Consider the following 27,896-nt stretch of genomic DNA (forward strand, 5'->3'; position numbering starts at 1 on the left):
ACATTTGCTGTGTCCAAGAGAAGCTCAGTGAGAGTCAGTAAGAAGAGCCACAATGATTTACATCGCAATCTCCTCCAAAATTAGTCCCTCTTGAGTTCACTGGGGCTTGTAAAGAAGGCTGTGTACACATTGCTCCAGTGTGCTCCCACCACTGATGTCTGAAGTGCACATGATGTTAGCCAAAATCCATAGGTATCCTGTAGTGTCTTGAGAAACAACCTTCCTTCATTCCTTCTCCCCTTCCATCCAACTTGAAAATGCAAGATGCGGTTAAGCTGAACTGTGTTCAGTTCAGACAGCACCTGTGCATATGCAGATGGCAGATTCCTTGAACAGGAGCTGGGGAGGGGGGCGGAATTGCAAGTGTGGGAAAACATGTCAGGCAATGCGCATCAGGTGGGCACCCCCATCCCCTCTCTGGTGTGTCCAGCCATGTGCAAATGTGACTTGAAACACAGCCCAAGTGAATATTGCTTTGTTTTAAGCTACTAATGTGCACACAGCTTGAGTGAATATTGCAGCCTTAATGGGGGGGGGCATGCTACCATGGAGCAATGCGAGTCCCCTGAGTGATTGGATAAATCAGATTTGTTTTTAATGGAAGCTGCCCCAAGGAAGAATAGAAATAAAAATTGACAAGAGATATTTGACAGTGGAACGGGACTCCCTCGGGAGGTTGTGGACTCTCCTTCATTTGAGGTTTTTAAGCAGAGGTTGGTGTAGCCATCTGCCATGGATGCTGTAGTTGAGATTCCTCCATCGCAGGGGGTTGGACTAGATGACTATCGGGGTCCCTTCCAACTCTACAATTCTATGATGCTGTGAATGCATGATTCTGCCACATAGGACAGAAACAAAGAAAATCTACATATCAGTTACTGGAGCAGTTGCTGAACTGTTGCCCATGAGACCACACGCAACTTTATCTGAGCACACCCACTACCAACTCCTTCTGCATTTTTGTTCAGGGTGTTGCAGCCTATTCCGTCCCCACAGAGCCTTTTCTCCCCCCATGGGGACATTCTTAGCCTTCACAGCAGCATCCCAGCGAATCAGGGATACATAACATGGGATCTAAACAACCAAGGAAGGCTGCCTGCTCTTCTCTATTTGTTTGCAATACAAACAAACCTGGGCCAAGCCCAGTTAGGAGGAGTGCACCATGTGGATTAGAGATACGTGAGATCCCACAATACAGTTTCTGGTCCTTTAATTCACCATTTTTCAGTGGGTGTGATTGTCTGAAATGACAGCCACACACTGTGGATCTGGCATCACCACTGATGGTCAGTCAGCAGAGAAGCTGAGGGACACCAGTCTGGCTAACATCAACCAACCAGGCTATGCTTCTTTAAAAAAACAAAAACAAAAACAAAAACCTGTATCCAGATTTACAACAAAAAACCAACCCTATGAACAGCTTGGCCTCCCAACCATCTGCATCCTTAGCCTTTGCAATACCAGCCTGATCTCTGTTTACAGTCCACCCCATCTCTGACAAAAGCACAGACAAGGAGGCAACTCAGCCTGAACAGGGTTTATTGCATCATACACAGCAAACACAGCACATAGTAACCCCATTCCGCAACCAGAGTGTAACTGACTCTGAGCCCCCCACCTCCATCCAGATATACCAGGGGGGTGATTGTGGCTGGAGCAAGGGGTGAAATCAGTCAAACTAAGGGCACGGTGGGGAGTATCTCTGCTCAGGGTTGAGAGATTCTGGGAAAGAGTCTGAGTTAGCTGGGAGGTGGGCGAGGTGCAGCCTCTTCCTTCCTGACAAACACCAGGGCCAAGCCACCCCACCCCACCCCACCCACTGAAGACCCCATGCTTTTCACATAGGTGAGAGCTGAAAGGCAGGGAGAGCAGGAGCTATGCACTGGCTGCAGCTCACTGCAGGTCCCTGCCTGCTCTCTTCCGGCATGGGAAACAGATCCACAAAGCGGTCATGTTTCTCCTTTCCTGGGGCCTGCCGACTTGGCGGGAGTGAAGTGTGGGACTGGCTCACACGGAAGGTCAGTGGCTGGGAGGCACCTTTAATAGCCAAGGACTCTGGAGCACTGCAGGACCAGGGGAAGTTACGGGGGGTGAGGCTACATAGGATGCAGCTTCCCATCCTTCTTTCTGTAGCGGGTGCGACGTTTGGTCTTCGATTCTATTATCTGCTGGGACTGACGCTTCAGGGCTGCACGGGTCACCACATCCGCATCATCCTCTCCGCTATCCTCCTCATCTGCAAAGAGACCAAAGAGTTTGTGGCAATATGAGAACGGGCCTCCCCTGCAGTGGCTCCCTGTCTGTGGAATGGTCTCCCCAGGGAAGTTCGCCTGGGGCCTTCATTAGACACCTTTAGGTGCCAGGCAAAAACGTTCCTTTTTAACCAGGTGGTTGATTTGATTGACATCCTATGACCTTTTAAAATGTGGTTGATCTTTTTTCGGGGGGGGGGTATTGTTTTTAATTTGATTATATATTTTGTGGTTTTATATTTTGTTTTTGTTTTGTGAACCTCCCTGAGTCCTCTGGGTATAGTAAAGGTAAAGGGACCCCTGACCATCAGGTCCAGTCGTGTCCGACTCTGGGGTTGCGGCGCTCATCTCGCTCTATAGGCCGAGGGAGCCGGCGTTTGTCCGCAGACAGCTTCCGGGTCATGTGGCCAGCATGACAAAGCCGCTTCTGGTGAACCAGAGCAGCGCACGGAAACGCCGTTTACCTTCCCGCCGGAGCGGTCCCTATTTATCTACTTGCACTTTGACGTGCTTTCGAACTGCTAGGTGGGCAGGAGCTGGGACCGAGCAACGGGAGCTCACCCCGTGGCAGGGATTCGAACCGCCGACCTTCTGATCAGCTAGCCCTAGACTCTGTGGTTTAACCCACAGCGCCACCTGGGTCACTTCCTCTGGGTATAGGGTAGTATTTAATTCAAAAAATAAAATCATCATCATCATCATCATGCATGAGGCCACAAGGCTAAGGTTCCAAGCCCCTGCACTATGACACACGACTAGCATCATAACCAAGTCCACAGCCATGGAGAAAGGCTGCCCCTCAACAAAGCCCATAGCCCGAAGCCCAAGAAAGGTAAGTTGCCTACAAAGGGTGTGCCAATGCCCCATAGCCATGTCTTCAAGGCCAATGATGTCATAGGCAGAGAAGACCTGTGCCACACAGCTGCCACCTACACAGAACCTGTAACTTAAAACTACCAAAGAGCCCACAGTGTGTTTAAGACACTCTGTGCAATGAAGGAGAGAAATTCTGTGCCCAGGTAATCCAAATTCTGGATAAATAAAAAAAAAGAAATTCTGTAAAGTATGCAAACATGCATATTTACTCTGGTTTTGTATAACATTCAGCGTTTTGTAAAATACACTATCATTTTGCTCATTTCCCCTCTCTGCTGAAAATCCCATTAAGTCATTTATCCGGTTTCAGAAATTTTAGCAGGCATTGCATTAAAACTGACCTGCACACCCACAAGAGTTACAAATTCTCTTTTCAAAACAACTTTTTAAAAAATTCAGGAAGCTGAGTTCTATGCCCACAAGCACATTCTATGCTCCCACGAAATTGTAGCAGGGCTAACATGACAAACAGTCCACAGCTACAGCCCACTAAGCTCCTTGTGCATTGCTTTGCATTGTACCCACCTGCAGAAGTTAGCCCAGTTCATGGGCTATCAGCTATAGAAGCTATAGAGCACAGAAGTAGACAGGAGGCAACAGAATTTGCCTTCAGGGAAGGCTCTTGCTGTGCAATGTAGCTTCCATCCAATGGCCATGTGTTAGAAAACTTGGATACCTGCTGCTGAAACTCACCATAATACATGTCTGGCTTCTGTGCGGTGGGTAGTTTGACCCTCGTATTGTAGGCAGGCAGCCTTCTCTCAAGTTTAGAATGGAACTGCAACAACACAGGATAGAGGTTAGACTGGGAACATGGGAAATGGGGAGGGGCAACTCATTTCCTTGTGTATTAGGGCAAAGCCCAGCAGACCTTGTAGCCCAGCAATTCTGGCCTGACTTGAAATGTATTGTCTTTGTAACTTTGAGTCATGTTTTGCCTAAGTGTCACCTGATCGGGCCATGGATTAAATAGATGAATCTTCATAACTGGAATGCAGCCATAATGGCTGAGAAATTTATGTTCTCGGAATTCAGGACCTACCAGGGTTTGAAAATGGAGGGCTAAAGAGAAGTGCAGAGAGTTTGGAGCCAGTCTGAATTTAGGCAGGGCAAGGATAGAGCAGAGCATGCTTAGCTGAAACAGGAGTGTGCCTGGGAAGCACAAGTTGCTCCCTTTGGAGAACTGAGGCAGAATTAGCAACTGCACTGACTGCTTCAGGAGTCTGCTCCCCAAATGCTTTGCAAATAGAAAAAAAAAATCACAAGTCTCAGTGCCCTCTTATCCAAAGGAAGCTAAACCCCATGCTTCCATGTGGATTATCACTGCCTGGTGAATTGGGGAATATGTCATTGTGTAGAATCCCAATAAAGGTGACTGAGAAGACAAATTAGTCTGGCCCTCTCAACCTTATCTGAACCCACCTCCACGTCTTCAATTCTCCGGAGAAGTTCCATCTTGTCTTGATTCTTGAGAGAATCCATAAGGAACAGCAGCTTCGCCTCTGTCTGGGCCAGGAGGTCAAGGATATAATCACTGGCTTTCTCGTTCAATTGGGTAGAAGCAAAGCGGCTATCTTCCTAGGGAGAAGAAGAGATGTTCACTAGCTTCTGCCCAACAGAGCACAGCAGGGAAACCTATGAACTTGTTGGAACAGCTACTTGATCAGGGCCACACAGGGAGAGAACAAGGGCAAAATCCTGTTACCCTACTATAAGCATATCTTTCAGTGAGGTGAACAGAACCCAGGAGTACTGCCTCACAGTTCCTTCTATAACCATTAGCCCCTGCTTTCTTCCTCCAAGACTTTTCTTCCTCTCCTTCTCAGTGGAGAGCCTCAACCTGCCCCTGATGGGGCTGCCAAGTAGCGCAGATTGTTGGGAATATCATGCAGGTCGGAGGTACGCTCTTGGTTATGGCATTGATTGAGCTGTACGCTGTGTGTTGGGTGGGGAGGTGCCTGCCGTAGAGCCAGGACATGCTCAGCTGTGCACTCACCAGCTTGATGTGCTGCACTTTGGAGGCCAAATGCTCCACTCCAGTTTTGGCATTGAGCAGAACCTTGTTCACCCTGGACAGCTCTTCCCGGGTTGCATCACGCCTCTTCTCTTCCTTTTGCAGGTGCGCGCGTAACTCCTTCATAAGGTTCTGGGCCCTGGGGGTGGTTCACAGAAGAGAACCCTTGAGTCCCCCAGCTCCTAACCCTCATGTGCTCCTACAAGGTGGGTGGGGCAGGAAGCAAGGACTGGCACACTCTGCATGGCAGATCGCCAACATGTGCTCTTCTTGCCTGTAAGCTAAGCGATACAAGTGGAAGAACCAACTTACCCCACCTTCCGGGCCTCTCCCGAGTATTTGGTGTGCTCAAGTTCACGTTGCAATAAATCCCTCTCCTCTTTTAGTCGCACCAGGGACTCTTCATTCTCATTCTTCATTTCCTCCAGGTGCCTGAAGGTTTCTTGTTGAGCCGCGAAGCAGGCCATAACGTCCTGTCAAGATTTCACAGGGATGAATGAAGTATCAGAGCTGTATCTATCTGCCCACTCGGCATGCAGGCTACTGTTTCCATGCAAATATGAGGCAGCCGTGGAGTGATAGGATCAACCACAGCTCTGAGGCAAGCCTGCAGATCTTATTGGTCATGTTTGGCCCTTTTGTCTCCTACAGTACAGTGGTACCTCCGGTTATGAACTTAATTCGTTCTGGAGGTCCTTTCGTAACCGGAAACCGTTCTTATCCTGACGCACGCTTTCACGAATAGGGCCTTCTGCTGCATGTGCGCGCTTCTGGCACACGATTTCTGCTCACATCCCGGGGTAAGGTTTGCTTCCAGGAGCAGCTACTTCCGGGTTAGCGGAGCTCGTAACCCAAAGAGTTCGCAAGGAGGACGGTTTGCAACCAGAGGTATTACTGTACACATCAAAAGGAGCCTCAATAGGGAAATCACTGTGGCCAGCAAAGTCTCCTGTCTCTGCTATAGCCAACTGCTGGTATCCAAGCTCCCAAAAAGATGAATTCTTACAGTCCAAGCAGACCAAGTTAAGGGGAGAGCAACCAGCAGCACAGGGGCATGAGACAAGACAATGCAAACTTAGCACAAAGAAGCTGGACCTGCCAGCACACCATCAAAGTGTGGCCATCTCAGAATGGGGTATCCCTTCGGCTTATAAGCTAAGAGAAGCACAGAGAAGTCCGGGGCACAGAGAAGTCTTGCAAAAGACAGTTGTCCTAGTTCTAGAACCAACCTGAAGCTTTCCTGTCTAGTTTGGGTGCCTTGTGATCCACGCTAGATCAAATGGATTTGCAATGGGTCCAAAAGGCAGCTTGAGAGTAAATGCAATTGGTCTGTGTCATTCATGGGACGGTCATGCTTACAGGCAATGCTGCTTACAGGGCAAGACACAGCTCTGAAATTTCAGGCATGGAGGAAGCAGGTCAAGATTTTCCAGCTGGAGCAGACAACAGGAGGGGCATCCAATGATTTTCATCAACATACCGAGCTTTATGGGTTCAATTAATCCAGCCCTGCCACAAGCACATCCTCTCCAATCCCTCAGCTTTACTGGAAAAGATCCAGATTTCATGTCCTTGGCCTTTTGCCCTCCAGGAACCTGCAGCACAAGTGCCTCTAAACTACGTCAGTGGGTGGCTGTCTGCAGGTCTGGCTCCTGCCAAAAAGCAACAATTGATTGTGCATAGATAGCTTGGCTGCAAGCCTGAGCCTCCTACGGGCACAGCAGCATTCCTGCTGAGTTCACAGTGTGGAAGACCTGAATGGGGATGGACAGTTTTCCTAGAAATGCTTTTTTTAAAAAAAAAATAACCAGGGTGTCTTTGAGATATTTAAGTAGAGGCCAAGGTCATGAGAAAAATCAACTAAGGGCAAGGAATAAATTTATGAATGGAATTTGCCCCGAATGGCATAAGAACACAGCCTGCAACAGAAAAAGGATAACTAAGTTTTGATTGGCTGGCAGCAGCTGGTACATGGAGAGCAGAGAATGTTTTGCCGTCACACATGAATAACTAGTGCCCCGAGCAACAATTGGACTTGTGGCGTCAACTGCATATCAGCAGGGAACAGTCATGGGATGTGCTGGAGCTGCTGCAAAACGGGGGCCAGGAAAGATGCAGATCAATTCTGAGTTTTACTATTTGGTCCTCTGCCTGAAAGAAGGGAGAGTAGCCAGGAAGCTGTTCTCCCAACCTGAGAAGAGTGGCTAAATTCACTTCTGTTTGCGGTTCGTCTGGGGGCAACAAAATTAACAGCATCACCTCCTCCCCCCAGGAACTCCTCCTTTTTGAAAGAAGCAGGAATTGCACAGTGGCGTATCCTGCACTTGCTTTGTTTCTGTTTCATTGGAACAAGCTAGGGGTGGAATTTGGGCTGCTTTGCAAATTATTGAAACAAAATAGAAAATTCTTTCCAGTAGCACCTTAGAGACTAACTGAGTTTGTTCTTGGTATGAGCTTTCGTGTGCATGCAAACAAACTCAGTTGGTCTCTAAGGTGCTACTGGAAAGAATTTTCTATTTTGTTTTGACTATGGCAGACCAACACGGCTACCCACCTGTAATTGCAAATTATTGTCAGGGGATTCTCCGGAGGCAGCGGAGAGCAGGCTGAGGTGGAGGGAGGGACCCCTGATGTTGAAAGTACCCAGCACCGCCAGAGAAGCCCTGAGACTTCCTGTGGGAGCGATAGGCAGGGAGGGAGTAGGGAGGGAGTTCCGTGGTGGAAGGGCAGTCAGATGTTGCAGGCTCCCGACACCAACTCAGCAGTTCAGGGACGGAGGGGAATGGTAGTTCCATCGTCCCAATTACGTAGGGGGCTCAAGTGGAAAGAGGAAAGGAGGAGACTTGGGGTCTCCAGGCTGTTTTGTTGGAGGCGCTCTTGGCAAAGCGCCACTTCTGGAATCTGAGAGTGACGAAGGCGGTCATGGAATTTGAGCTCTGACTTGTACATATCTGTATAATAAACTGATGTAAATATACAGATCCTGAGTCATGGCCTTTTACTTGTGAGGAGCACCACTGGACCCTTACAATTATACAGTGGTGCCTCGCAAGACGAAATTAATTCATTCTGCGAGTCATTTCGTATTGCGAAAAATTCGTCTTGCGAAGCACGGTTTCCCATAGGAATGCACTGAAATTTAATTCCCATAGGAATGCATTGAAATTTTCGTCTTTCGAAGCACGACCATAGAAAAATTCATCTTGCAAGTCACCTAAAAAATCGCAAAACCCTTTCGTCTAGCGAGTTTTTCGTTGTGCGAGGCATTCGTCTTGCGAGGTACCACTGTACAGTGATAAAACAGACCCTGCCTCCTCACAACAAACGGCCTATTTCTCCTTCTAAATCTTGGGGTGCAAATCCTGAGAGTGTTGGAACACCGGCTGGGCATCCTGAATACATTGCCAGTGAATGTGAGGCAGGTCAGATACATTTAGAGGAGCCTCAGGTCCGACCTGATCCGTCCGCACCAAAACAACAGCATTAGTCTGGAAAGGGACCGGGAGGGTGGGTTTAACAGCGATCTAATGTTGCCCTCTCTCAGCTAAGGGAGGAGTCTGGGAGGAGGCAGCGGGCAAAGTTCTCACATTCGCATCTGTGACGCCAGTGGCCACTCGGATCTTGTCAAAGGCCTCCGCTGCAGTGAACATGGCTTGTTTGCTTTTCAGGATAGTTGATTTCTTGACCTGGGGCTCCTTGAGTACATCGTCACTTCCAAATGGGATACGATCCTTCTGAGACTGCTGAAACAAACAGAGAGCATATGGACAAGGTACAGTACATGTAGCGAACAAACAACGCCAAAATGGCTTCTGTTATGCTAAGGCTTTGCCAGTTGATTGTTGATTTGCTTTTAATTCCTCTCCTGCCTCATTTTATTGTATGCTGAACTGACTAGATTTCTTTCTATTCTCCCCCCCCCCCCCATTTTGAATGATTTCCCCTTCTTCTTTATCATCCTTTGTTTGCTTGTTTATATTTTTCAAGTTTATAAATTTCACTAATTTTACAATCATTTTGACATTTCAAAACTTGACTTCCTTCCCCCTCTTTATGTGGTTCCTTAAATTTGTTTTTAATATCTTCTGCATATCCAAATTAACTTAATTTGCTCATTTACTCATCTTCTTTAAATATATACTCTAATAAAACTGCAAGTTATTACAATAATCCTGCCAATGTTTTCATCTGTTTAATGATTTTCCCCTTCTTTACTGCCTCTCCCCTTTACAATTGTATCAAGGCCCTGGAGAAGCTGGTGGCAACCAGAAGACCTTTGATCACCTTCCCTGGAGTATAGATGAGATCACCCAGCCAATGAGATATTAAATAAAAAAAGGCCCAAGACGCTCCCTTGGAATGCAGTCCAGGTGGCAACATGTGAAAGGGCCTCTGGGTAATCAAGGCACAGATCTTCAAGATAATTTTGTCCTGCTCTTTCCCCTGGCAGGATCTTCTAAATCATTGGTCACATCCACATTAGCCCACCCTCATTTTAGTCAGGACACCCTGATTAAAGCCTTTCATGGGAGGGAATAAACAAAGGAGGATATAATTGCTCAGCTGCTACATAAACTAATTATTTCTTAACTGGATGCAGAGATCAATAGGGTGCTCAGAAAAATCATCCACTGAGCCTCTTTGCAATTTAACAAAATTTTACAGCAGAGGTGGGGAGAGATTCATGGTGTGACAGTTGGCCTCTAAAATGTTTTTAAATGCCCTTAGTGGCCTGAGCCTCAGCTGGGTAATGAAACAACCCAAAACAAATGGGTCTAGTAATTTCCATACCCAGGGCTTGAGTTCAGTTGCCAAACCTTGTGGCAAGTGCTGAAGGAGCAAAAATACACTTGACTAGCCGTAACTCTACACCTTGGAAAGAGATGGGGCCTTGCCAAGATCCCTGGCTGACAATAGATTGGGGGCAGGGACCCATAGCCCTCTTTTTTTTTGCCAAATCATTTTTATTAGAGTTTCCAATATAACAGAATCACATTGAAACATTCCAGATTACATTCCAAATTATTTATCAAATTATCAATTAAAAAAAGAAAAGTTCCAAATCTACCGAATTATTATTTAAATTAATTTGGGGGGGTTCCCCATGCTTCAAACTCCGGAGGTATCTGATCAACTATTGTCCTTTGTTTTCTGCCCTTCAATATTTTCACAGCCTCTAATATATTCCAACAAGCAAGATAAATCAAAGCAAACAATGTCTCTGTCTGGATTTAAGTCCATATTTCACCACCATAGCATCGCCTTGCCCCCTGACTTTCTGACTCCAAAAGCCTAATCACGGACAGTCGCCATCTTCATTCTCTCCTGATAACACCCAAACGTCTTTTTCCACAGCTGTTATTCACCAGTCTGCTTCCACATATATCTTAGGAGAATTAGCCAGTTATGTTAGAGTTGTCGTATATTGTAGAGGTTTTTTTTCTTTCTTTCTTCTCCTTCCAATTCTATGCTGTGCAGACCGGGTTTGTCTATTTCAACTGCGTCATTCCTGGGAAACCGTCCTAGTTCCTCCAATTAAGATCAGTCAGTGTCCAAGGGGTTCTCTCTTTGCCAAAATCAGCATATAAAAATGCTTTGATCCTCTTCCAAATATTAACGGCATAGTTCATTATCACATAGGGACAGCGTTGTTCATCATTTATTTTAATTCACACACAGTTTATATTTATATTATCAAATCTTCTCAACTGAAATCAAATTATCAGTCTTTCAAATCTCACTTGTTATGCATAGTGAGGTTGGGTCTTCTGGGGGTGGGGTGTATGCCCATTATATAAAACAGTAAAGTAAAATACAATCACAAAGTCCAAGGCTCCCCACCCCCTTTCCGTTCCGCTTCCACATAGCAATACGATGATAAAATCTTCTTTCCTTTGTTTTCCTTCTTGGCTGTTCAGTGGCTGAGTTTTTTTAACAAAATACTTTTTTCTCCTTTGTTTGAAGCATGCCCAAAACTTCTCACTAATTTGTATTTTAAAGCATTGGGGATCGTGCACAATTGGGGTGGCCTCCGGGAGGTCCTCCCCCCATGGGTGCTATCTGCCCTTTGCCCCCCCCGCTCCTTCCCACTGGGGTCGGAGCAGGTTTAAGGGGCATCTGCGGGTGAGGCAGCCCTTCCCACACTCCTGGGAAGGTTGGGAGGCTGCTTACTCCCATGGCAGCCTCGGAAATTCCCTGTGGGGGTCGGGAGAGATGTTATTAGTCAGCCATTTCCCGTCGTGCACGAGCGGAAAACCGGACCCATAGCCCTCTCAGTGTTGTTGGATCTAACTACCATCAGCCCCAGCCAACATGGTTTAAAATCCCTTTTGTTATTGTCCTGTTAATCCCAGAGTTGAATTAAAAGTCTGGGAACAAGCAATATCCCTCTGGTTGAAAATTCATTATAACCCACAGGGAATGTTATCTCATTTCCTGGCCGCAGCCCCTTATCCACCTTGGCTTATGCAAATTGTTAACAAGATCAAACAAACTGGCCTAAATCCTGAAGACCTTTTTAATGGAACTCTGAATAAGGCAAAAACAATTATTACCCAGAGACTTTTTGACATCGAATTGCAAAAAGAAGATGCCTCTCTCCCTGAGAATTACAGGTGCCTAAAATCTTGGCCTAACTTTGCAGCTGCCCCTTATTTATCCAATATCACTTATGAATAATACAGATGGGCTTTCTCTAGAGCCCAGTTTGAGGCGATGCCTACAGTTGTATTGCACAGCAAATTCTTGCGGCTACCAATTCCTGAGCGTCTTTCTCCATGCATGTCCTATAAGGTGGAATCTGTTACTCACATTCTTCTATTTTGTGAACTTTATAGTGAAGAGCGATCTCGTCTTATACTACCCCTTTTTATCAAAATTTATACCCTTGCAATATTATTAGGAATTTTCTCCTGAAATTTTACGTAAATTCCTTTTAAAAGACTATTCGAGCTCAGTATCTTATGCTGTGGCCAAATTTTGTACCCCAGCTATTAGAAAATGTAAATCTCTTTATTGAATAATATACTATAAATTCTTTTAGTGCTATCTTCTCTCTGGCCTTTTGGATTTTGTCCTCCTGTGATGATGTTGCTCGTCTTTTGATTGGAGTTGTGTTGTTTTGTATTGCTGGCGCTTGCTGTAATAAAACTGAACTGATTGTCCTGTTAAAGCTAAATAGGACTGATGTTAGATTTTAAATTTTTTGCTATAGAATCCCACTGACAGTTCACAGACAGTGTTGTGATTTCTGTAATTTCACACAGAAGCAGCAAAACCACAGAATTTGCTAGTGGGGTCAGAATTATAATAAGACCTAATTCCTCTTTTCTCGTTACAGAAAGTTTAAAGCACGTTCAGGCCTGTTCAGAGTCAGAGAGTGGCTGCTTGCCCATTTCAGACATTTGTGATCTCCACTTCTGAGATTTAAGTTCTTGTTGTTAGCACCAGGAAAAGCAGGAGCTACCTAACAGGCAAAATATCCTTTTGGCCATCAGTCAGCCTGAAGACGGGGGTCAGACTTGGGGAGTGTCAGTCAATTAATGGAGAAAAGAAAATCCTACAGTACCCGCCTCTCTGTACGCTCATTCTGTGCTCTCTTTTCCTCGGTCAGCTTCTTCAGCTCCTTCAGCTTCTTATCACGAATTTTCCGTTCTCGGTAGATGATTTCTTCTTGGTTCAGGAGCTGTGCCTGCATTTTGGAGGGAAGAGAAGGTGAGCTACTGTCCTGTCCTTGTAATCTCTAAATAGGATGCACTGTGAACATCTCTGAACCTCTTAGGCATGCTTTTGTCAGCCCAATACACCCATTGATGTGGTGAGACACCGATCTTGGGGAACTCCAGATTGTGATGTTCCCTGAGGACCACTTCCTAGAGCTCTCCTCTAACCTACTCAACACTAGATAACAATTAGAGTTGGGTGGTTAATCCAGTGGCACCCTGGCTCTTATTTTATTTGTTTTAAATAAGAGTTATAGGCTAATATGTTTGCTTTAAAAGCTTAAAAAGTCTCCAGAACAAACCCCAAGTTATTGGAAAGTATGACTCTTAAGATCAGAATAAAATATGTGAAATGAAGAATATGTGTGCAAATAAAATCAATTATAACTACAGACACGCAGCCCCTAGTGAGAATCTCCTTACAGTGGGAAGTCTTGTATTATTTAATTATTATACAAGTTCAACATGTATATACAGTCATACCTTGGTTCTTGAAGGCCTTGTGACTCAAACGTTTTGGCTCCCGAATGCTGCAAACCTGGAGGTAAGTGTTCCAGTTTGCGAACTTTTTTTTGGAAGCCGAACATCTGACGTGGCTTCCGATTGAGTGTGGGAAGCTCCTGCAGCCAATCAAAAGCCGTGCTGTGGTTTTCGAATGGTTTCGGGAGCCAAACGGACTACTGAAAGGGGTTCCGTTCAAGAAACAAGGTACGGCTGTATTGCTCCTCACCACACAGTAGCGACAAACCGTGACTGCTACTTCATCCTGTATCCAACACTGTGCTGACTCCCTACCCTGGCTGTGTCACGAGTATGCTGGGCTTCCATGTTCACGCTTTCCAGGTCTTTAAGCTCGTTGCGCAGGCGTAAGATCTCAGCTTCCATAGCATCCAGCTTGTTCTGGAAGTGCAGGCTCTGCTCCTAGAAAAGGGATGAAGCATTCCAGGGTGGTTGTGGAGCAAACAGCCTTGTTGCCTCGTTCATCTTTGCAGAGCACAAATCCTTGAAGACACGTAACTCCCTCAGTGGCTCCTAACCCACTCAGTGCAAATAGGAATTGGGAGATCAGGGTTCAAATCCCCACTCAGCCACGAAGCTTACTTTGTGACCTTGGGCGAGTACAGTCTCTCTATCTAACCTACCTACCTGTCCTGTGGATGGGCAGGAGGCAAATGTGCAGGTGGATGGATTGCATAAGAAGCCCTGGTCAACCCATACCTGCCATTTAGCCCCCAGAACATTACTGATGTAGAAACTTGGTTCTTGGGCTGGAAAAAGTTCCCCCTTCCCTATCTTAGAATGTGTCTGTGTCTCACCTGCATATGCGATTTTAGTTTCTGGTACATGCCGGTGATGCGTTGGGCCTCATCAGTCTTAAATCGGGCCTTTTCCAGTCGGTTCTCCAGCGTTCGCAGAGTCTGGATATAAAGAACAGCAAACTGAGCTAGCAGCCAGTAGGGATGAAGAGTCTCCAAAACCCCATCTACCGGTAGTTCAAAGATGTCCTTTTCCCAAGTTACAGCTGCAGGGATGCAGGCAACTTCCAGGTTCTATAGTCTAATCTTTCCATTCTCACATCCTTCAGATTGCATACGGCTGGACCATCCTAAATGCTTTACGAGTCAGTGGAAATTCAGTGGTACCCCGCTAGACGAATGCTTCGCTAGACGAAAAACTCGCTAGACGAAAGCATTCGTCTAGCGGGAGGCTGCCCCGCTAGACGAAAAAGTCTATGGGGCTGCCTCGCAAGACGAAAAAATTTCGTCTTTTTTTTTTTCGTTTTGCGGAGCGCGGCTCCCATTGCCGCTCCGCAAGACGAAAACCCCGCTAGACGAAAATTTTCGCGGGACGAATTATTTTCGTCTAGCGGGGCACCACTGTTTTTTACAATGACCTCACAGAGTTGTAGGGAATCCTCAAGGTGAGCAAACATGGTGATTGCTCCATGGTGACAGAACAAGAAAGAAACGGACCTGGCACATTGCCAGCTTGGAAGGGAAAACAAAATGCTGGTATAGCTCAGCCTACAAGTGGAGCATAGTCCCCAGCGCAAGACCTCAGGATCTGGCAGGATGGGTGGTGGGTGAGAAAAGTCAACTGTTTGGCATGTGTGGTCTTCTCCTCTAATGAAATTCATGCACAGACAGGATTGAGGGAACAAGAACTTGGTTGAATACAACCACTGTCTTCCTACTTCCTTTACTCAAACAAGTTTAATTTAAGTAATCAGAATACATTAGAAACCCCTGTTTTCTAAGGCAAGTTCCAAGAATCTCTTCTGCTTGTTTTACAAGTGGTAGATATTGCAAATTTGGGTGATGCCTTTATTGAGATTCCTGTGATCTGCTGGTTGCAACTGCTTGTTTTTCCAATTGGTTTGGCTACAGTCAGTGCTTTTTTCTGGGGGGATGCAGGGGGGCGCATACCCCTAAACATTTTGTGAATCTTTGTACTTTTGTCCATTTACTGTATTTATTTTCCCCGATTTGAACTATAAAATGGTGATTTTCTTGAGTCAAAACGAGAGTACGCCTAAACATTTTTAAACAAACAAAGCACTGGCTACAGTAGGTGCTAAGCATTAGGTTGTATAACTGGATGTGCAAAATGGTGCTTGAATCTCTCTCTTAGAAAAATAATGGAGATATTGAGAAACCAGTACCTCTTAGAAAGATATCAAACACCAATATTATAAGCACCTAAGACTGTTTAAACAAAGATACTGTAGCATTTGAAAAATTAAGAGCACAGTGATGTTGCGTCATTATACAGCAACCAGGTTATGTGCTCTTACCATCTAATAAAATAATCCGTCCAATACTTCAATCTGATAACACATTCATGCATTTGCACACGGTTAATATATTAATTGCATCTGATAGAGGGCGTTTGCCTACATTTTCAAGAATGCTTATTTTCCGAAACCACCACACAATTTTCCTCTTGTAGATAAAAACATCCCACACATGCACACATGCAGTTAGCTGCAGGACATGCTAAGCTTTGCTTTGAACCTTCATATGAAGCTTCCATGCCAACCCAGACAACTGTTTTGTACCCCAGTACTGTCTGCTCTGAATTGCAGAGGGTCTACAGCCTTGTTATCCAAGACCTCTTGTGTCGGATAATGCCAGGAATTGAACCCGAGAGCTTATGCGCACAAAGCAAACCACATCACTGAATTATGGGTCCTTCTCTTATGGCTCCGAGCTCTTGCCCATTCACAGCCAAAATGTACTGAGTATATTTATCATAGGGTGGAGAATACATACTATGTTCATGGGTTTGTGAAGGTGTGTATCAGTGTAGCTCCTGCCTGTATATTCAAGTGCATAAAATCATTCATATCTGTCAGGGAACTGTCCCCAGCTCAGTGCAGGGTGGTGGAAGGGCTCTCGGGACGCTACAGAGAGCCTCAGCCCCACCTGACCAGTAGCACCTCCTCGTCCAGTGGAGGGAGCAGCGAGGTCTCCAGTGGGGAGGCGCAGGCAGCTCAGGAGCTGGACAGCCAAGGCTCTGGGGATGTTGGAGAGACCCTGCACTCCTCTCGCTCAGTGGGCGAGGAGGGAGACATGCTATTTCCGTCGCCCCAAGTACGCAGAGGGGTGAAATGAAAAGAGGGGAGTCGGAGATTTCGTATACCGAAACTCTTATGTTGGGGTCAGAACCGGAAGGGGCCACTCCCGGATTCTGCAGACGGTTGATACAGACATGAACTTTTAAGCTCTGCACTGTACATAGTATGCACAATAAAACTACTAAAGAAACGGCTGGAGTTTTGCCTGGTTTCTCATGAGCAACCATCCAAGGACCTTACAATATCAGAGGACTAAAAGTGGAAGAGCATCCCTATCATATCACTAACAGGAACAGTAAAGAGGTCTGGTGGATGAATTAAGGCTTGGGAGCTCAGGCACTGAGCTTTTGTCCTCAGTATCTCAGTGAGCTACTCATTTCCCCTTCTCTCTGCCTTGATGTCCTCATCTAAGAATAGGGTACATACGGCAATTTTGCAATTTCTGACAGCCCCATTTAAGAATTAACACCTTAGAGGCTCTAAGAACTGAAAAGATTATGTAATTCAAAATGAAATTAATAATAAACCATAAAACAAAATTTCAAAACAAAAGAAATCAAAATATAGATATATTGCACCACAAGACAGGATCTGATTTCCTTGCATTATTTTGAACTACATTATAGGATGCCTCCTGGTTTAGGTGGGGATCAGTAATAGAGAACAGAAACATGAGGGAAGATGTGGAGTGGAGTGTAAGTCTAACCAACTTCTGATCCCCCCCCCCCCCCACAGTGACTACTTCAATTGGCTGGGGTTTTTTTGTTTTTGTTTTTACTTTTTTCTCTTAAAAAATTGGTTTTCTTGCTTAAAACACACACACACCAAAATAAAAGTTAACATAAAAAATAAAATAAAAGCAAAAGAAAACAATAACATATATACAAACTCCCCCTTTGGCTTCCCTCCCCCAAAACTCAAAATTCTTTATTTTTACAGTCTTTCTACCATTGCATCTTTCATATATTATCCCTGATATTCCTAATATATCATTTCTATCTATTTCAGATGCACATACTTAATCTATGCATATTAACATGCTATCTTAGACCAATGTTTTTTTCATACAGTTCAAACATTGCCACTCACTCCTTAATTTCTGATTTGTCTGTTGTCTTATGGCGGCTGTTAACTTTGCCAGTTCTATATATTCACATAGTTTATTTAACCAGTCCTCTTTTGTGGGGACAGTACCTCCTTTCCAGTTTTTTGCCAAGACTAGTTTGGCTGTGGCTGTAGCATATAAGAATAACATTTTCTTATCCTGTGGGGTATCTTCCTAAAATGCCCAGCAAATACACCTCTGGCTTTTTTTCTATAGAGATTTTGAACATCTTTTTTTAATCTCTTCGTGAATCATAGCTGTCAACTTTCCACTTTTTTGTGGGAAATCCCCTTATTCCAGCGCCGTTTCCCACTGCAAAAAAAGGGAAGGTTGACAGCTATGTCGTGAATGCATCTCCAGAATCTTTTAATTTTGTTTTGTTTTTTAGTATCTGTTATGGAAATTATGGGGGGGGGGTCACCCAAGCAAAGTCTCCTCCCGAGCAAACTCATTGGGGTATGGAGCGATGCCCTTAAGGGAACCCATCTCTCCGCCATGATCCAGTAGGTGAGAGACCACGTGCACAGGGAAATGCCTCAGCAGGTAATCTCTGGGTGCTTCAGGAAGCCACTGGGCTAATATCCCTCAGCTGGAATCCCATTGTCCTCTCCCAGATAAGTGCTCAAGTTATCCTTGCCAATACTTAACACCAATTCACATTGGCCCAGGGCTATCTCCTGATATTGCTCTGTTTCCCCCATATGCTAATCTTGTTTTTCCTATATGTTAATCATGTATAACCCTTCCCTTTCGTGATGTAGTGATGATGTATCCAAACTGTATTCTGGGATATGATAGGAGTTTTTAAAAGTTCTTGTAACGCTGCTCTGGGTGTGCAGTTTTGACTGTAACCTATTGCGCAATAAACCCTGTCTTGTCCTTGCTCCAGTGGCTGGACTTCTTTTATATAACTCCGCAGAAACCAGTGGGCTTATCCCCAAGGGCCAGGTGCCTGGGCAGTTCCACACCTGGGATTTTCCGTTTACATATCGAATGTCAAATTCTTCCCAAAAATATTTTCTTCTTGTTTTTTGTTCCCCTGTTTTGCTAGTGCCCAAAGCATGTGCTTAGTCTGCCTACTGGGCAATCCACTGCTGTCCATTACAGCTAAGTAGCTAGAATGGGGACAATTAAGGAAAGTAATGCAGTGTTTCTCTGCCTCCCTCTTGCGGTGTGTTCACATAAGCTGCCATAAAGAAATGGGGAGTCAAATTACACGTTACATTATATGTTAGCAACTGGTTCTTTTTTTCTTTGATAATGAGCAGCAGCAGGAGGAGGGGCTCATCAGGATTGCAACCGCAGCCTAGGAGGAGAGGGATAGAAATTCAGTCCTTTATGCCTGCTCTAGTTCTGGTCCAGATCAGTCCTGCTCTCCCACAGCTGCTGCTTGCCTTGGAAGGAAAGCTGCCATTCTTAGATGACATCTGATTTAGGCAAAACAAAACAAAATAAAAAATTCCTTCCAGTAGCACCTTAGAGACCAACTAAGTTTGTTCTTGGTATGAGCTTTCGTGTGCATGCACACTTCTTCAGATACACTGAAACGGAAGTCACCAGATCCTTAAATATAGTGAGGGAGTGGGGAGGGTTATTACTCAGAAGGGTGGTGGAATGGGTGATCAGCTGATAGGTGTGGAAAACCTGTTGACTGACTCTTAACGGCTGCAATTGGTCTTACAGGGAAAGGCAAGGGGTGAGATGGCTAAAGATAGCTTTGTCATGTATAATGAGATAATAATCCAATGTCTTTGTTCAGACCAGGTTTCTCCATGGTTTTAAGTTTGGTGATTAGTTGCAATTCAGCCACTTCTCTTTCCAGTCTATTTCTGAAATTCTTTGTATTAAGACAGCTACTTTGAGATCTTTTATAGAATGTCCTGGGAGATTGAAGTGTTCTCCTACTGGTTTCTCTGTCTTGTGATTCCTGATATCAGATTTATGTCCATTTATCCTTTGGCGTAGGGTTTGGCCTGTTTGTCCAATATAGAGAGCTGAAGGGCTCTCTGATTTAGGATAACCAGATCTACTGTAGATTGCCTGGATGTCCTGCACTATAAATGTCAGTTAACGTATTATTATTATTATTATTATTATTATTATTATTATTATTATTATTAATTCTATTTTCAATGCTCTATTCTGCCTTGGTCAGACTCCACTTGGAGTACCAAGTCCAGTTCTGGGCACTACAGTTTAGGAAAGATATTGACAAGCTGGAACATGTGCAGAGGAGGTCAACCAAGATGATAAAGGGTCTGGAAACCAAGCTTTATGAGGAATGGTTGAAGGAGCTGGGCATGTTTAGTCTGGAGGAGACAGAGATGATATGATAGCCAGCTTCAAATATCTAAAAGGCTGTCACAAGGAAGATGGCTTAGACTAGATGGCCCTTACAATTCTATGATCAGTTCTATGATTATGAGAGAATGGCACATACTCCAAGAACTGCTAGTCATGGGTTCTTGGGAAAAAAAGTGCTTTTCCAAAGAGATCTTTGGCATGCCAAGGACATGCAAACATCACACTGATGCCTCCCTGCCAATTAGTAACAATCAGAGAGCAAAAGAGACCAAACATGAGAGATCTCAGGGAGAGGAGCTACAGGGGCAGATATGACACATCAACCTTACAACTGCCCCTGTGATAAGAACTTGCTCTCTGTGTTACCTGAGACAGCAGTTTTACTCCAATCTGAGGTAATCAAAGCAGAAAGGAGCCATTTGCAAAATCATCGGTTCTTCTTCTCAAGAGATTTGAGGACTCAGGGAATCCGAACATTTCAGCTTCCCCACTCCACTGCACTAATCTGTCACTATATTGAACTGAACTGTCAGTATAGAGAGGAGAACCCAGGGCACCTTCAGGCACGAATAAACTTAACATTCTTCTCAAGTTTTGTGACAATTGATCTGCTTTCTTTTTAGCTAAACCAGGACTCTGAAGGAAAGACTCCACTTGGAATACTACAACTAATAATACCTGCAGGAGTACAACTTCTGCAGAATGCAATCAATGATTGCATATATAAAAGGTGAGATGGAATATAAAAGGTGAGGTGCCCGAGCATTCAAAGAGAGAGAGAAGTGGCAACAGCATTGCAGCAATGATTTGTTTTTGTTCTTATTTTTATTATGCATTATGTATTGCAGGCTTCCTCAACCTCGGTCCTTCCAGATGTTTTTGGCCTACAACTCCCATGATCCCTGGCTAACAGGACCAGTGGTCAGGGATGCTGGGAATTGTAGTCTCTAGGGCTGAGGTTGAGGAAGCCTGATGTACAGGTGAAACTCGAAAAATTAGAATATCGTGGAAAGGTTCATTTCTTTCAGTAATTCAACTTAAAAGGTCAAACTAATATATGAGATAGACTCATGACATGCAAAGTGAGATATGTCAAGCCTTTATTTGTTATAATTGTGATGATTATGGCGTACAGCTGGTGAGAACCCCAAATTAACAATTTCAACTTTGGGGTTTTCATCAGCTGCACGCCATAATCATCACAATTATAACAAGCAAAGGCTTGACACATCTCGCTTTGCATGTCATGAGTCTATCTCATATATTAAACTCCAGTAGCTAATGAAAACAATTGCTTACATAAATGGACTTTTCCATGATATTCTAATTTTTCGAGTTTCACCTGTATTATGTCTTTTATATTGTAATTTTATGTTGTGAACCACCCTGAGATCTACAGATAAATGATGATATACAAATTTAACAACAACAACAACAACAACAACAACAACAACAGGTAGATTCTAGCCCAGTGAGAGGGAACCAATGGTGGAGCTTTTCAGCCTCCTCCTTCCAAAGGATTCAGATTTGACTCACCTTAGCTGCCTCTATATTCCGTTCTTCCATTTCTTGCATTTCAGTGATCTCTTTTGTTTTAACACCATACTGAAGCTGTAGGTCTTCCAGCCTGCGTTTCCGCATCTCCACCTGATGCTTCAGGTTGTTTAACTGATTGATTTTCTCACATAGCCGGTGATTGATGATCTGAATAGCACCCTTTGGAACAAGAGAATAATTAAAGAAGCCTGAACGATCGTGCAGACAGTCATCCATGTGAGGGTGAATTAGACTGGAGGCAAAGAATAGGTTTTAATAAAGCTGAATCTGGTCTGAATTGAGGAAGCCTTTAAGATCAGGGAAAATTTGTAAATATATTTGAATTGGATATATGAAATAAATAACCACAGAAAGGAAGGGAGGGAATTCAAAGGGAAGGTAAATTAGATATGTAAAGTTTTTGTTTTTCTTGTCAAAATATTTGTATAAGCTGAAAATGAAAAATAAAATTATAAAAAACCGAATTGAGGAAAGCTTTTCATGTTGTGCAAATGTTTCCCCCCCCTATTATTTCCTATGAGCAAACAGATACTGCAGGTTTTTGAAATAATGCACAAACCTGAAAAACTTGTTACCCAATAGACACATTGTTTTTCCTTTGTGTTGCAGGGTTTCCGGTTTTATTGCATTTTCATTCTGTGCAATGATTATAACGGGACAGGGGTCACCACCTACCTCTCCAGTTTTATTTTTCACAGACCCTTGCTCAGCTGGATGTTCGTGGAATGCAGCCTTGATGACTTTTTCTTCTCCCTGAAAAAAAAACCAAATAACTGTTTTCATTTTCTGAAAGTCTGACATAAATCCAAGATGCATACAAGATGGAAGCATATTTCTTGGAACAGAGCTTGCCTTTTACAAGTTGGAAGGTAGGGCGTGTTAGGAAAGGCATATGCGACACCCCCTCTTCCCCACCAAAAGCCAAAGTCCTTTTCCCCATCTTTTTAAAAATGCAGAGGAAACACTGGGAATGCTTTAAATGCAAACATGCAAGAAATAGTTAAGGCAACATTTTATTGGACCAACTTTGAAGCACACAGATCTCCAGGTGACAAACACCTCTAGTAGATAGAATAGAAAGGGAACTGATTATCAGCAGTATTGCATGAGTCCATTTTTTTTTTTGCAAGTTCAGATAATGGTCTAATCAGAAACCACTCATACACAAGCAGAAGAACGAAGGTTGATAATGTCCCAAGTTATATATCCAGCCCACGCTTTGTACACAATTAACATAATAAAAACTAAGGATGCGTAAGGGCCTTTTCCCATCTTGCTATTGGTGAGCACATTTTAAAATCTGGTGCGACAAATTCAGTGTGAGGTCAGGAAGACCCCCATCTTTCTCTAGACTTGGAGATGGGCAGGGGCTGTCCCTCCAAGGCTTAGCAGAATGATAGTTACATTTGATGAGTTCTAGCATCTGTTTTGGAACACGACGTACATTTAGTGGGATTTCAATTGGAACCGAACATTTTGTTTTTTCCTTGTGTGTCCAACCAAAGCTTAGTTGGGTGATGGATCAGAGTTGGCAGATGAATACCATACCATGGCTTGGGAATGAGCATGTCTGACATTTCCCCAATGGTTCAGTGGCGATAGTGAAGCAAACTTTGGTGCACATGAACGGATAGCTCAGTTGGTAGAGAATGAGACTCTGAACCTCAGGGTTATGGGTTCAAGCTCCATGTTGGGCAAAAAGATTCCTGCACTGCAGTGGGTTGGATTAGATGATCCTCGTGGTCCCTTCCAACTCTATGATTCTGTGAAAATATTCCTACTAAGTATGCGTTTGAGGTTTTCAGCCACCACACTTGTTGCTTTCATGTCTGCATTAATGTGACCAGGGATGGGGAACCTCAGACCTCTCCCATGGAACCTGCCCCAACCCATGCCTCTTACTAGCCCAACTTTGCACCCTCCTCGAGTGTGTTTGCTTGACTGGAGTCAGTCCCTGAACACTGATGGTGCTTTTTGCTTGTTTGGAGGCTAGAGAGGGGTGTGCAAGTGTGTGTCAAAACTGCCTACTGTACAAAGGTATAATTTACATTTGCTGGTCTGCCCACATTTGCCTATGCCCCTGGAAGGGAATGTGTATTTCAGGCTGAAAAAGGTGCTAACAGCTACTAACCAGTGGTACAGCCTCACTGAGAACATCTTCACTGTTTCCTTTGTTCATTCTTATGCTTGACAGCCGTTCCAACGTCTTAAGAGTCATAATTCCTTCCTTAGTACTTTGACAGCGTCCCAGAGTGTCACAGCCAGATTCAGAATGGGCTGCTAACAGACTTCGAGCAATACTTTTGTGTTTCTTTGCAGTTTGCCCTAGGTCAATGACTTGTGTTCCATGGCTTGTCACTTTCATGCTTACTTTCCCTGACATATTAAACTTCCAGTACAGTAGTAGTTTACTAGCAAAACAAACACATCACTGTCATCTGAAACAGCCCTGATGCATTTGTGATGACACACAATGACAACATAGATTACTGGCTGTAACAAAATAATGTATGCTTCCTCATGTGTTTTCAGGTCTCTGTGCTAAGAGACAAAATTGCAAAGGACTTGAGCTGGTATACTTGAACTTCAGGTTAGCACAGGTATATTTTCCATGCATTTTCTTTGACACACTGTACACATTTTGAACATATCACATTAATCGTGTGCTTTTTCTCATCAATATTTGTAAATACAACTTGTTTGGCCGGTAGGAGAACAGTTTTTGAAAGTCTAAGGTATCCAGAAGTAGCTTTACCTTGTTATCGGGCAGCAAAATCAGTATCACATACAGTCACATCTGCAGTCACTATCTTAAAATGCAGAAATTGAAATAAAGTTGTTTATTTGCTTGAGTTCTAACCATTCATGTTGCTTCATTTTTTTTTAGCAACAATATTTGCCACATGACTCTTTCCAGCTTTCTTGGTAACTTGAACATTAGAGCCAAATATCTCAAATTGCCCAAAGGTTAGAGAATGCCATTGTCTGGTTTCAGAAATTGTACACATCAAGGTGATATAAAAACACCTAAAAATCCATGTTGACCGCTTTGGCCCCTGGACAAAATGTGCAGAATTCCCGAGAAGCATCCCTGATAGATTGTGCAGTGACTGTTAATAGATTAAAAGTATGGACAATGTATGCTTTTATATCTTTCCACCAAAAAACACTCATGCCTAAGCAGTGCTTTTTTCTGGGGAGACACAGGGGTACGCATACCCCTAAACATTTTGTGAATCCAAGTTTGGCATCATTGAGGGGCAGTATTTCAATATGATTAGGAAAATGAGAGTACCCCTAAACATTTTGAAAGAAAAAAAATCACTTTGCCTAAGTTAGAACTGTAAAGCTGGGGCCCTTATCTGAGAGTGAAAAGAGATCTTGGTCTGGGACGAGTGCCAGCATGAGCTGATATCATAAATTCTGCTCATTATTTCCGCTTGCTAGAAACAGGGGGAAACATAGCTATGAGGCTCACCGCTAGGCGATCTGCCAACGTTTTGTGCAACTTCTTATTCTCCTTTCTCAGTAGCAAAATAGACTCCTTGTTCTTCTTAATGTTCCATTGGGTGTTCTCATAGTAAGCTTTCCGATCACCTTCTGTAACGAGTACAAATAAAACCGCTCTGCTTATTGCTCATCCGAAAAAGAAGCAGCAGCAAAGCCAAACTGGTTGAAGTAGTTGCCAATTTGGGTAACTTTTAGTCATCTTCGTATCCTCTCACAGATATGTGATTATGGCAGCGACATTATATAGTGAATGAAATGACAGAAATTATGCTTAACTACGTGACATACTTTGAGAGTTGAATTTAGTATTTCTCTAAAATCAGAAGCGTAACCAAGGACAAAAAGGGCTTAATACAAGGCCTCTTTTTATAGGAAATCCAATCTCCTTTTAGAGGTTTCAAGCATTTTGCTTTGATCTATATCTCTAGTCTGAAAAGAACAGCATTTTTTAAAATTTCTCAGTAGTGCCTTCCCATCTACGAAAATATATATTGTAGGCCAATCATACACCTGTGGCACTATAAATACCTTTCAGATGGCCCTCTACCTCTAGACTTCAACAAAGGTGTACTAGTATTGGATGTATGAGATTTGAACATATTAATTAGACTGTGGTGCTCATTGGAAATAGGGATATTGGCACAGTCAATAGGATTAATGGGTTATATCAAATGCTTGCACAACAGACAACTTACTTGAGCAAAGAAACTTGCCTCTCCTTTGCTGTCCCCTGTGCCCCCCCAAATCTGCTCTAGAGGACTGGGGGGACCATTTGGAACAGATTTAAGGGGGTGCATTGAGAAAGGAAGTCCTGTTGTATGAGTGGAACTCAGTACATGCTGTGCTGAATACAACCCAAGGAAACCAGCACTTCTTAGCATCTAACTCGACTTTGCAGTAGCACAAACATGGCTATAGTATGCTCTCACATTCTCCCTCTCTGCTGCTCCTCCTAAGAGGCAACACCTTGGCTCCTGGAAGACCTGCTCTCTGCCTTGCTAGCCTTCTTCCACCTGGCCTAGGGTGGCAGGGCCCTGACTGGCTGACTGGCTGGACTCCAGCTACAAAAGCTGAGGCTGCTGAACAGACTATTGGGCTGGGGTATTTTTTAGGGAGGTTAAGTTGCTATTACTGATATTATTTTTTATCTTTATTTCTATATATTATGATTTGTGTGGAAATTGTTCAATTTGGCTGTGTATGTTTTCATGTGTTTTATTTACTGTTTATGACTACTTTATGTTTGTAATTATGTAACATCTTTTCATGTCACAAGCCACCTTGAGCATGGTTTTAACTTTGGAAAGGTGACATACAATTTTATTTATTTTGAAGAGTGTTTCTGCAAAACCACATCAGTGGCTGAATTGTGCCAGTTTCTCGCGGTTCCCTCACTGCAAGAAGCGAAGTTACAGGGAACCAGGCAGAGAGCCTTCTTGGTAGTGGCGCCCGCCCTGTGGAATGCCCTCCCCATCAGATGTCAAGGAAATAAGCAACTATCTGACTTTTAGAAGACATCTGAAGGCAGCCCTGTTTAGAGAAGCTTTTTAATGTTTAATGTTTTATTGCATTTTTAATATTTTGTTGGAAGCTGTCCAGAGTGGCTGGGGAAAACCAGCCAGATGGGCGGGGTATACTACTACTACTATTACATGCAACTGGTTAGTTAGAAATCCAAGTGGGAAAGCTCTGAAATGCAACAGCCAGGAATCTGGTCATCTGCAGTGTATAAGAATTAGCCTGAAGCCTTCAAACAAGGAAGCTTGACAAACAGTCATGTTTCCACACCCCTTTATACCACAAATGAATAGATAAAAGTGAGCGGACTACTACCGGTAGTAATGTTCCACTTCCCCCATGGGTAGCTTTAGGAGGAAGCCCTTCCTTTTCTGCTGTCCCATTAACAAAATAGTGGTAATGACATAATTTACAGGGTGTTGCAAAAAGGAACGAGGCAATGGAATACTGTGATTGCTCCATCTAAAATAACCACACGGTATAAGGCAGCTTCCTATTTTCCCAAGTCAGACCATTGGTCCACCTTGCTCACCATTATCTACTTGGACTGGAAATGGGCTTTTCATGGTTTCAGGCAGCTTCTATTCCCAGCCCTACCTGGAGACCCCGTGGGTTGAGCACAGGGCTTTTTGCACAAAAGGCAGGTGCTATGATCCTTCTCCAATACAAAGCACCCCACAGCTGTTGCTTTTGTAAAAATCAAAAAATTGCTGTGACAAAACAGAAAAACACTTTCCGGGTCACCCTAGCACCTAGCTCGTGGTCCTGCATGACAATTTGCAATCAGTTCAATATTATGCGCACTTACTTATAAGTAAATTATTGTTTACTCCTATGTAAGTGTGCATAGAAAAGCAGCCTTACTCAATACGGGATGCCTCCTCGCCCACTTCCGAACACTTTCTCCCCTCAGCAGCCAGGCATCCCTTACCTAGGAGTTGTATCTTGTTCTGCAGCTCTGTAATCTGGTCGTGGACCGGGGGCTTAATCCCCTGCAGGGCTTGTGTCACTGGCATGGCGGAGTATCTCTCCTACCACCTCAAGCAGGGGCTGCTCGTCCCTTCCCCACCTTCACACGACCCCAAGCCTCCCTGTCTTCCCCCTGCCCCGCTTCGCCAGGCTGCTTCCCCCTCACTCGACCATCAGCTGCATCCTTTCGCCTGCATCCGTCTCCATGGCGACCAGCTCCTCCGATGCAAAGCGCCCATTGGCCGAGGGAAGCGACCTGCGAAAGGCATGGCGGGAGGAAGGTCAAGTTGTCTCGCTTTTCCTAGGCCGCAGCTGAAATCTATCCGCAGCCATCCTCGCCGTCGCCGTGCGGGGAAACGCGAGCAAAGGTATTGGTGTCGTCCCTTTGGAGGGGAAAAAGGGAACCAGGTCATTTATGATAGAGGTAAACCCATGAGGCAGCGCCGTTGGAGGGCGGAAAAAGCAAAGCGCACTTCCGCCACTCTCGCGATGG

At 44.2% G+C, this 27,896-nt stretch overlaps 1 protein-coding gene across 2 annotated transcripts; it reads right to left on the reverse strand.

Moving 5' to 3' along the window:
- Positions 1-1,522: 1,522 nt before the first annotated feature.
- CCDC151 (coiled-coil domain containing 151) lies at positions 1,523-27,764 on the reverse strand. 2 transcript variants are annotated; one of them, XM_033173507.1, is made up of 13 exons: positions 27,366-27,764; positions 24,885-25,006; positions 22,082-22,159; positions 21,386-21,565; positions 14,180-14,281; positions 13,659-13,784; positions 12,710-12,832; positions 8,730-8,885; positions 5,455-5,615; positions 5,125-5,281; positions 4,551-4,706; positions 3,822-3,906; positions 1,523-2,236 (listed from the first exon to the last, which is right to left on the reverse strand). In XM_033173507.1, exons 1-13 carry the CDS (start codon positions 27,448-27,450, stop codon positions 2,097-2,099), a joined length of 1,671 nt encoding a protein of 556 aa, XP_033029398.1. In that variant the 5' UTR covers positions 27,451-27,764; the 3' UTR covers positions 1,523-2,096. The 2 variants fall into 2 exon arrangements, with proteins under 2 accessions (XP_033029398.1, XP_033029399.1); XM_033173508.1 differs by having other exon boundaries at positions 8,730-8,882; positions 27,366-27,763.
- Positions 27,765-27,896: the final 132 nt, after the last annotated feature.

The sequence above is a fragment of the Lacerta agilis genome, chromosome 16 (assembly GCF_009819535.1).
Source record: "Lacerta agilis isolate rLacAgi1 chromosome 16, rLacAgi1.pri, whole genome shotgun sequence".
Lineage (NCBI taxonomy): Eukaryota > Metazoa > Chordata > Lepidosauria > Squamata > Lacertidae > Lacerta > Lacerta agilis.